This window comes from Littorina saxatilis, linkage group LG15 (assembly GCF_037325665.1).
Source record: "Littorina saxatilis isolate snail1 linkage group LG15, US_GU_Lsax_2.0, whole genome shotgun sequence".
In the NCBI taxonomy this organism is placed as follows: domain Eukaryota; kingdom Metazoa; phylum Mollusca; class Gastropoda; order Littorinimorpha; family Littorinidae; genus Littorina; species Littorina saxatilis.
In genome coordinates, this window is record NC_090259.1 from 3,011,235 (window position 1) to 3,023,470 (window position 12,236).

General features: G+C 40.2%; 1 protein-coding gene across 1 annotated transcript in view; it reads right to left on the minus strand.

The window, feature by feature from the left end:
* LOC138948210 (uncharacterized) overlaps positions 1-9,400 on the minus strand; it is a 30,711-nt gene extending 21,311 nt beyond the window's left edge. The window contains exon 1 of the mRNA XM_070319713.1: positions 6,733-9,400. Within this exon, the coding sequence (XP_070175814.1) occupies positions 7,408-7,824 (417 nt within the window). The 5' untranslated portion in view covers positions 7,825-9,400 and the 3' untranslated portion in view covers positions 6,733-7,407. The remainder of the gene's footprint in view (positions 1-6,732) is intronic.
* Between the last annotated feature and the right edge of the window lie 2,836 nt (positions 9,401-12,236).

Below are 12,236 nucleotides of genomic sequence, written 5' to 3' on the forward strand. Positions count from 1 at the left end.
GCCTGCTAGTAGCTACATCCAAATGGTTGACAGAAATCACATACAGTTCTAACACAGGTACGTACGCGCCGATTACATTCGTGGTAGAAGTTTATGATTGTAATTTCATGATTTTTCATCAAGTTCATAATTGTAATCTCATGCTTTTTGGTCAAATAAACAAACAACTACAACATATCTAAAACAAACCAATTAACAGACAAAATAATACCAAGATAATAATACAAACACAATAATACAAACTAAATAATAGTTGTACAAACCAAACAAAACAAACACACAAACAATAACTGAAAAAAAACCGATAAAAAAAAAAACCAACAAGCAAATCAACAAACAAATCAATACATTAAAGTAGAACAAAATCACCAACTTGCGAATCCCTGAACAAATACACGTCGAGCAAAATACAGGTACTTCAAGTTTCCAAGAAGTCATCAGTGGCAAAAACCCAATGAGTCTCGACAGATCATCGCTGGCTTACCGTCTGTTATGTGCCGTGAGCCGATAAGAAACTGGGACCAGCCCCAGATCGGTGCTTTCGGTTTGAATGACACCAGTCGTTGAAATGACGAACGCTGCTTCGTGCGAAGTCGTTTAAATATCAGAAGTCTAAAAATACAAGTGATACCTTACTGTATACTTCATAAAATTCCCGATTTCCCCTTGAACAACGGAAACAGAATAGCCTAATGACATTGGATTAACACAGTCATGTCCTTGAAAAAAAGGACTGCGAGCGATGCGACCACTGACAACACCTAAGTAGGTTACTGTAACACAACACTGATATCACACACCTGTAATTCTGTTCTAAAGAACGCAGATATATACACACACAGGCGGCGTATTCCGCAAGGTGGCATCAAGAAAAAAGACACATCTTGCAAAAATTGAAAGTTTCTGACAGAATCAAAACACAGCCGCCAACGTCAGTGACTACGCCTAAAAACACGACAAATGAGCTGTCCGGGAATTCTGAGAAACTGGGTATCATTGAATGCACTGTATGCGTAGTCTCTAAAAAAAGCTTGTCCTCGAACGGGTTCTATTACGTGTTTATCAGCCTACGCTTGTGAGTGTGCAGTGTATAATTGATCATAGGCGTTTGTGGGTGGGTGTTGTTGTGTGTGTGTGTTTTTGCTGTGTAAAGCAGATCGAGAATGTGTGCTGACGCAGGGCAAAACATTATGTATGTGTGTGTGCGTGTGCGTGTGTGTGTGTGTGCCACGGTGTGTGTGTGTGTGTGTGTGTGCGTACGTACGTGCGTGTGTGCGCCGTGTATGTGCGTGCGGCGTGAATGTGCGTGCGTGCGTGCGTGCGTGTGTGCGTGCGTGTACTGTGCGTGCGTGCGTGTGTGTATGTATGTGTGTGTGTGTGTGTGTGTGTGTGTGTGTGTGTGTGTGTGTGTGTGTGTGTGTGTTTTGTGTGCCACCGATGGTGTGTGTTCGTCGGTAGGAATGCATGCCGCACATGATACGTGCTTACGCATTTGTGTATGTGACGGTATGTCCATGCATGAGTCAGTGCATGCGTTCGTGCGTGCACAGGTCCATCTGAAATCGATGTCTGCCTGGCACGTTACGCGTCTCTATCGCTTTATTTTCTTTTGTATTAGCTCCGGCAAAAAAAGTAGATCAATGCTCACTGTCACACACCGGTTGAACAACTTCGCACACTCACCGTCGAGCTCAAGCCACCTTACAACTGTGACCAGAAAGTATTTTACCGTGTCAGGCCGTGCATGATTGGCTGCACTCACATGTTCTTTTATTCAGCAGGGACCGTCTGGCCGTGTTTACTTTATCAGGTTTAGTGACAATACTTGAGCCAATGCATGTTATGCATGTATGAATTCAATCTGTGCTGTTGCTACTACAGAATTTGTGAGAGTGTTGGATGATTTTGTGAAGAAAACACACACACACACACACACACACGCACGCACCCACGCACGCACACACACTGTGACACACAGAGTCCCACACACATAAAGACAAACACATGCAGATACATCATTCACACAGACACACACAGACACACACACACACACAGATACATAAACACACACCCACACAAACACACACACACACACACACACACACACACACACACACAAGAAAGCTATCTGCAATTTTATCTTCATAGTAACACAAAATGCATAAGAACGTTTTATTTTCAATTCTTCTCGTTTATAAAAATCATTATGTAAATAATTGTTATAATAACTCACTCTGCAATACATAAGAATAAAACCAACAATAACACCTGCAACTTGTGTACTTGTCAGCAGAAACGTTTTCAATGAATGAAGTTATATAAATCTATTAAGTGTAGATTCTTCAAGAAAAGACAGGACTGACAAGACACCCCCCACTCCCACATTATGCATTTACAAAATTTAACCGGACCTTTTGGTTCGTAAAAACCCCACACGTCTCTAAATTGAGCTTTAGATGTCCTTTGTAACAATTCATATTTATAGACAATGCTAAATAGTTGTAAAGCTGAGGTACATTACATAAAAGCTGTGGCTACCAAATCAAGTACCACAGGTGCAAGTTAAATCTGTTTTCCAAAAGTGCTGTGTTTCGGTATCAACATTACTTTGAGCCTTGCACATTAAAATTACCAATTTAAACAAAAGAAGTTAATAAATAGAGATCAAATATTGTCTGTTATTAAATATATTGTATCAAATATATTGTCTGTTATCAAATATATTGTCTGTTATCAAATATATTGTCTGTTATCAAATATTGTCTGTTATCAAATATATTGTGATGTACTTGATAAAATAACATTTTCCATGAATATGTGATGAAAGCATGATATTCAACTCCTAGCTAGCATCAAAAAGGCTACATAAAGAGAGATTGCCCAGTAAGTACGTCATAGCTGCATCAGTTAACAAATTGAAAAAATAAATTAAAAACATTATGCAGGAGAGAAACGATGAGTGTGACAACTATTTTATTACACTGGATTCTTTGACATCAGGCTATACAGACGTCAGACATATCAACTATATGAATCAATGGATACCAATCCTTAACATCAGTACTGACATCAGAGTTAAATGAACGTTTCACTGCCTGTACTAGCCATTTCTACCACTAATACTTGATATCGGCAGCTGCATCAGCAAACAAACAAACACACACGGGATATAAGTTAAATATTGCTAACAGTAATATAAAAATTATAAACGTACATAAGCTGCCAATAACTCCGCTGCCAGGGGGCCCGGTAGCTCAGTTGGTAGAGCACTGGACTTGTGATCGAAAGGTCGCTGGTTCGAATCCGGGCCGGGACGGACACGGGTCAACTTAATGTGCAGACCCAGAGACGGAAGCCATGTCCCACCCCCGTGTCATCACAATGGCACGTAAAAGACCTTGGTCATTCTGCCATAAGTGCAGGTGGCTGAATACACCTAAACACGCAGACACCTGGGTAGCGCGACTCCGTTGCTGCTAGCTTTCCACTGGGAGGAAGCGACCCGAATTTCCCAGCGATGGGACAATAAAGTAATGAAAATGAAATGAAATGAAAATGAAAATGAAATATAAATCTGTTAACCTTCGCCGCAGGTCGCTAAAAACATTCTTTGCAGCACGTCGTGAGTACCCATGTAACCATACTTCTCAAAGAAGGAAAAACATGCACGGGTAAACAAAACAAGAACAAGAAAAAACAAGTCGCGTAAGGCAAAATTACTACATTTAGTCAAGCTGTGGAACTCACAGAATGAAACTGAACGTAGTCCGCCGCTAGTGCAAAAGGCAGTGAAAGAGACGAGCCTGTTTGGCGCGGTAGCGGTTGCGCTGTGCTTCATAGCACGCTTTACTGTACCTCTCTTCGTTTTAACTTTCTGAGCGTGTTTATAATCCAAACATATCATATCTATATGTTTTTGGAATCAGGAACCGACAAGGAATAAGATGAAAGTGTTTTTAAATTGATTTCGAAAATTTAATTTTGATAATAATTTTTATATTTTTAATTTTCAGAGCTTGTTTTTAATCCAAATATAACATATTTATATGTTTGTGGAATCAGAAAATGATGGAGAATAAGATAAACGTAAATTTGGATCGTTTTATAATTCAATTTTTTTTTTACAATTTTTAGATTTTTAATGACCAAAGTCATCAATTAATTTTTAAGCCACCAAGCTGAAATGCAATACCAAAGTCCGGGCTTTGTCGAAGATTACTTGACCAAAATTTCAACCAATTTGGTTGAAAAATGAGAGCGTGACAGTGCCGCCTCAACTTTCACGAAAAGCCGGATATGACGTCATCAAAGACATTTATCAAAGAAATGAAAAAACCGTCTGGGGATATCATACCCAGGAACTCTCATGTCAAATTTCATAAAGATCGGTCCAGTAGTTTAGTCTGAATCGCTCTACTACACACACACACAGACAGACACACACACATACACCACGACCCTCGTCTCAATTCCCCCCTCTAAGAAAAAAAAGAAAAAAATACAGAAATCAGGCTTTTCATTGAATTAGATTATCAAACTAAATATATTTCCGATTTTGTACTTGCATTTATCTTTTACGTGTTGTGTAATTACGCACCAAGTTAATTCTTACCTGAAATAAACAGGAACCATTTGAATATACCGTTTCTCTCCAATGACCAAAAAGGCAATCTAGATTCTGATATTACCAAAGAGGAATTAACAGTTGCTCTAAAACTATTAAATAACGATTCAGCCCCAGGTCTAGATGGCCTCACTACCTGTTTTTATAAAGTATTTTGGCTGAAGATTAGGGATGTAGTTCATGCCTCCTTTATATCATCCTTTGCTAATGGCGAGTTATCGACCACTCAAAAACAAGCTGTCTTGACATTAATCCATAAAGGGAAAGAATTGCCCAGAGATGATCTCGGGAATTGGAGACCCATATCTCTGACTAACACAGATTACAAGATCCTCGCAAAATGTCTGGCAAGGAGACTTTCAACTGTAATTGGTGATATTATTCATGAAAATCAGGTTGGTTTTATGAAAGGTAGGAAAATTAGCACAATGATTAGACTTATTGATGACACCATAGATATTATGAATACAATGGATAAACCTGGAGTTTTATTGGCAGTTGATTTTCGACGCGCTTTTGATAGCATATCCAAAGACTTTATTTTGTTTGCTTTTGATAAGTTTGGTTTTGGAGACAATTTTAAGAAATGGGCTTCGGTTATCATGAATAACAGTCAAAGTTGTATTAATTATACAGGGTGGATATCTGAGCATTTCCCTGTGGAATCAGGTATCCGTCAAGGATGCCCATTCTCGCCGATGGCATTTATTATAGCCCTTGAATTGTTAGCAATTAAGATTCGTTCAGATGAAGATGTTGAGGGTATCCGGCTACCCATGTCACCTTTTGAGGTATCACCAATGAGGGTCCTAAAACTGCTCTTATATGCCGATGATGTCACCCTTTTTTTTACATGATCAAAGAGATCTGGAAAGAGCTTTACATATTTTAAACATGTTTAAAGCTGTTTCCAATTTAGAAGTGAATGTAAATAAAACTGAAGCCATGTGGATTGGGTCAAACAAATACTGTACTGACCAATATTTTGGTCTTAAATGGAAACGGAAAGTAAAAATCGTTGGAATTGTTTTTTCAAACAATATACCTGCGTCATCAATTGAAGACAACTGGTCTAAGAAAATTCAACGTATGCAACAAATAATTTTTAATTGGTCCAAAAGAAACTTAAGTATACAAGGTAAAATTTGCATTGTTAAAACCTTTCTTATATCTCAGTTCGTTTATATCTTCCAGTCTCTAGCAGTGCCTTATCATGTTTTACATCAAATTAATTCCATTTTGTTCAGGTTTATTTGGAAGAAAAAATATTCAAATACACGGGCGTTTGAAAAAGTAAAACGAACAATTATGTGTAAATTAAAAGATGATGGTGGATTAAATATGATAAATGTTGTGGATATGCACAACTCATTTATGATGTCGTGGGCTATTGGTCTGCAGAACTCTACAGACAATTACTGGTCTGTCACTCCTAGATATGTTTTTTCAAGTTTGGGTAATGGTTTGTCCTGTTTTGACTCTAATGCATCCTCCAAGAAGCTGGTTGGCGTTGTTAACTGCAGATCGGTCTTTTGGAGACAAGTATTGTTAACCTGGCTAGACAACAAACACATTTTGTATGAAAAGTATGATGCCACACCTGTTCCATTGATGAATCAATGTATATGGAACAACATGAATATACAATATAAACATAAATGCCTCTTTTTCAAAGATTTTATTAAATGTCATATTTATCATGTAAAGGATGTCATGAATGAAATCGGTGACATGATTTCATTTGAAGAATTATGTCAAAAGGTTGCTTATAAACCAGCCAGACAATTTGAGTATAATGCGTTATGTACAGCACTTAAAACAAAACTGATTAACGCATTGCCATACCGATATGTTCTGTTGCAGGGTTTGACTCGTATTGGTAATATTACACCAAGGGAAATAAGAACTGTTTTGGTTAATTTCGAGGTACAAACTCCGAGCGCCTGTTCTTTTTGGCAAAGAAAGCATAATATTGTTCTGGAATCAAGACACTGGCTGTTAGCTGTTAATTGTACAAAAGAAGAACGACTGCGTCTGCTTCATTGGAAAATTTTACACAGAATTTACCCAACGAATATTTTACTAAACAAGATGGGTTTATGTCAAACTATACTGTTCAAAAAAAGAAACGCATAGCTTGTAATATTTGGTTAATTTAGTTATATGGCTACAAGGATATCCACCAAACTGCAGAAAATGTTTATCTGGTCGTCGACCTTTCGTCCATTGCCACAAGTGAGCTGTGCACGTGACGCATGCGTTATCAGTGGCTACAATGTCAAAATTGCTCATTTGGCATGACCACTCGTCATGCTTCAGTGTAATCTCGTGAAACTCGGGGAATATTGAGCTCTCACCATGTCTTCCAAAACCCATAAAAGCGGATTGTTCGCCACAAAGAAATCAGACGACAATTCAGCGACGAAAGATGGCCCGATTGAGCAGAGAAGACCGCCAAATTGCATTGGGTCGTTTACAAGCAGGCCAAAGTCAAAGTGCAATCGCCAGGCACTTCCACGTGTCCCAGAGCACCATCAGTAGACTGTGGGTCAGGTTTCAAGCCACTGGCTCCGTTGCTGACTTGCCACGAGCGGGAAGACCAAGGGCGACAACTGCTGCTCACGACCGCTTCATACGGCTCCGCCACCTCCGGAATCGTTTCCTGTCGGCCTCATCTTCTGTCCAGGCTCTCCCCGGGCCACACCGATTATCGGACCAGACCGTGCGGAACCGCCTGCATGAAGCTGGTTTGAGAGCTCGCAGACCTCACAGAGGAGCTGTCCTCACCCGCCGCCATCGCCAGAACCGAGTGCAGTGGGCGGGGCAACCAGCACCTTCGCTGGACCGTCCGGAATCACTGGAGACACGTGTGGTTCAGCGACGAGTCCTACTTCCTGCTCCAGCGACATAATGGTCGGAGGAGGGTCTACCGGAGAGTAAACGAACGTTACGCGCCCAACTGTGTGGATGAGGCACCCGTTCATGGTGGTGGAGGCGTCATGGTGTGGGGGGCGATCAATACCGCTGGAAGGAGCACCCTGGTGCACGTCCAAGGGCGCATAACTGCCCAGCGATACGTGGAGGAAATTCTGCGCCCACACGCCCTTCCTTTTCTGGCTGACCAGGATGCCATATTCCAGCAGGACAACGCTCGCCCGCACACAGCACGACTCACCACCCAGTTCCTCACCGACCACCATGTCCAGGTGCTTCCCTGGCCATCCATGTCGCCAGACATGAACCCGATAGAACACCTCTGGGATGAATTGGACAGACGTGTGCGCAGGCGAGAAGAAGCGCCAGCAAATCACCGCAATCTATTGCAGGCACTTCAGGAGGAGTGGGACACCATCCCACAGCAAGATATCCGGCATCTGATCCAGTTCATGCCCAGAAGGTGCCGGGCAGTTGTTGCTGCTCAAGGCAGTCACACCCCCTACTGACTTGACAGCCTCGGCACCCAATCGTATTGATTGACTGATTGATTTGAAGATGCAAATGAACTGTGTGTGCATTCAACTGTGTCCATACCAAATTTCAAACAAATAATCTAAATATTGGATTTTCTGTTAATTTTTTTGAAAAATAAAATAAATTTGGCAAGTAGCAACTATGCGTTTCTTTTTTTGAACAGTATAATAATTGTGAAGTTTGCAATGAACTGGATACACTTGAGCACTTCTTTTTTCATTGTCAAGAGGTGAGGAACGTTTGGAAACTATGTAAAGACTTTATTTTTAAGCAAATTTATTATAATATAACTTTGAATGAAACAGATATATTATTTGGTTTTTTAAAATATTTGAAAATTTAAAAAACGATCAAATTTACTTTATATGATAACTTTTGATAACAAAAATGACCATAGGAAAATTTAAGTATGGGAAGAAGTTAGACTTACGTATTTTATTGGAATTAGAGTTAAACATTAGACAGAAATTTATGTTTTGTATAATATAAAGTTGATTATGTTATACAGAAAGAGACCAAGGAAGAAGGATGCTCCCCGCCTTAAAGAAAAAAAAATAAATAAATAAAAAAAAAAATTACAAAAATCGGGCAAAAAATATGGGTTGAAGCATCCTGCATGCAACTGAGGTCAAAAAAAAAAACAGGAACCATAACTCAGCTTTTATTTTGACATCGAACCCACAATTATCTCCCTTACAATCGCGATTTTGTCTGAAAACTTCTGTGTACACATCGAAGGCCCAATCAGGGTTTCAATCTACAAATCCACTACTGAGTTCGCTGCTTGTTCCTTGAGCCATCTTGAAATAGATCAGAACTCTTCTCAGAAATAGAACCAGAAAGTCACATTACACTGTTAGAAGTATGGTTACATAGTGTCTCACGACGTGCTGCGAAGATAGTCGATGTTTGACCTTTGTTTATTTAATTACCTGTCAATCAATTTTAATGCGGGTTTAGGAGATAATAGATTTTTAGGTGTTTGAGGCATTTCCAAAAGCTCATTACAGAATTCCACCTAGTTTTCGAGATATTCGCAATTAAAGTCCGGACTGTTACTAAAGTACTCACGACCTACGGCGAAGGTAGTCGATGTTTGACCTTTGTTTATTTAATTACCTGTCAATCAATTTTAATGCGGGTTTAGGAGATAATAGATTTTTAGGTGTTTGAGGCATTTCCAAAAGCTCATTACAGAATTCCACCTAGTTTTCGAGATATTCGCAATTAAAGTCCGGACTGTTACTAAAGTACTCACGACCTACGGCGAAGGTTAAGGTAGGGAAGTAGCCATATACATTACAGTTCTTCTTCTTCTGCGTTCGTGGGCTGAAACTCCCACGTACACTCGTGTTTTTGTTTTGCACGAGTGGAATTTTACGTGTATGACCGTTTTTTCCCCGCCATTTAGGCAGCCATACGCCGTTTTCGGAGGAAGCATGCTGGGTATAACCCACCGAACTCTGACATGGATTACAGGATCTTTTTCGTGCGCACTTGGTCTTGTGCTTGCGTGTACACACGGGGGTGTTTGGACACCGAGGAGAGTCTGCACACAAAGTTGACTGAGAAATAAATCTCTCGCCGAACGTGGGGAAGAACTCACGCTGACAGCGGCCAACTGGATACAAATCCAGCGCGCTACCGACTGAGCTACATGCCCGCCCGTATACATTACAGTTGATATGTACACTTCTCTTTGCAAGGTGTGGAGATACGAAAACGCGACAAGTTAATTAAGAAAAAACAAAACAAATCGACAAGGAACCAATTACAAAATGACAGAACACCACTATCACTCGATAGAAATGAATTCTTCACAGACCTATCCACAAGTTATGTTCAACAATTTTGCGTCACTTGTATCACAAACACGTTTGTGGAATGAACTGTTTTCAATTCGGGTAGAGATTTTTTTTATATACATATAGATATATATTGCTGATGTACAAAAACGCCTTTCTAAACATGGAAGAAAATACCCTCTTGTTCGGCATCACATGGCACATAAACACTTTTACAACGTTTGTAAAGTGTAGTATAAGACGATTCCACAAAAACTGGAATATGTTTGTAAAATATTATTTTAGCAAGAAGATGGCAACAGCAATATTCACAATCAATCAGCTGAAACTATACAGAACATTCCAACAACATCTGGTCGTTGTATAAAATGAAGCCAAAACGCTATATAAACAATCTCATAACAGTGGACAAGTGAAACATTCTTTATGGTTTGACAAAGGCGACTTTAAAAAAAAAGACCTCACACACATGAAACTCTAGTTTCTAATTTCTAGTTTCTCTCTTCATCTTGTCTACACACACACACACACACACACACACACACACACACACACACACACACACACACACACACACACACACACACACACACACACACCGTGTACATTGTCTCGGTCTTCCCCTCTCTCTACTGACACCACACCCCCTTTCCCATACGCATTTCTATAACTGGTTCTCTTCGATATTTTGATCACTTTGATTCTGCAAGACTGTCAACCTTTCTGTGAGAATATCCCTTCAGACACAAATCTACGCCTGTATTACCAATACTCGGTGACTGCCCGGCCATAGCATGAGTCTACTATTATACTACTCGCTCCTCAATATTCACAAATGCCCCTTTACATCACATCATCTTTACCAGTTAGCCAGCGTCACATTCTACCCAATTGAATTACACAAACAAGTTCAGACCGTCAGAAAATGGCTGAAAATATCACAGAAAGACTCCATATCAAAATCATGACAACAGTGGCACAAACATGCAGGCGACAATGAAAAGAACAAATCAAGAACATTGAAATTAAAATGTAAAGTTCAACATGTAGCAGTTAAAATTGCACTTCTTCTATCACAAGCAGCGTACAAACAAGGAACCAAACAAACTTACAAATAAAACACACACAGAAAGAAGGGGAAAACCTGCCTTTTCCAGATTCAGAGAAATAACAAACCACCGGGAACTGAAGCATGGTATATCGGACGGGAATAATTGTGACAGGAATCTGTCCGAGGACATGGAATCGCTATTTGATCGTCAATCAAGTAAATTTGTTACAGCAGTTGATCACAACTTGGAGTCAACACAAAACAGAATGTTCTTTTCCACACTCACTTATACTTCTATGCCAGATTTATAAACATGCACTACTGTTACAGGTTAGAAACACTGCCACAGATATGTTATAACCTCTATGAGCAAGACAGTCACTGGTCAAAACGACTTCCAAAATCCACAGCTCAGGGCACGATCAGAATGAGAATTAAGGTACGGAATTTGTTATGGTTGAGGACTCTGAAGAATGCCAAAGACGGCATGACAATTGTATTACTTACTTATGAGTATGGAAAACGAAATTAAACAACAACAAGAACAACAACAACAAGAACACAACAACAACAACAACAGAAAGAATCAAACTCGTTGGAACACACCTTTCTACCAATAATAATGACAAGACACAAGCATCTTGTTGTCGAAGGCTCTAACGGTTGACACAGGCTTTCCATAGCAGAAATGGCCAAATCTCACAATTTTAACTCGCCAGCCGGGCGACCAACTTCAAGAAAATCACTAGCCCGCCAGAATTTTGGCTGGCCCGGTACATACCACACAATAAGGTGTGAGTGTTAGCTTTCTTTACACAATTACAGCGGTGACACGCACATGAGTCTCATTTTAGTTTCACTAGAACATTGCGATGATTTTGCAGACGACAGTAGTTCCTGCATTTGCATCGTTTATATGGCTTTAAAACTCGATAGTACAACCAACAGTTTTGCATTTGACCAGAATGTTCACTGGCAAGCCGGGCCAGCTGCCAGGCGGTTTCTACTAGCCCGGTGGATTGTTTACTAGCCCGGTGGATTGTTTACTCGCGCGGACGATTTGGCCGTCCCTGTATAGCAATCAAAATGAGTGTTGACCACCGTCCAGGGAGTGTCAAGACACAGCTCAAGGAACTATCAGAATGAGAAGGCTCAAACACCTCGAGCCTGCTACCATAATGTTGGTGTGGTCCCACGAACTGAACCTGGCTATGTCAGCTTTGGTCCAGTAGAGGTCAGAGTGGCTGATGTAAGGTTTTCTGGGTTCTCCAGCCTTTGGTTTTCC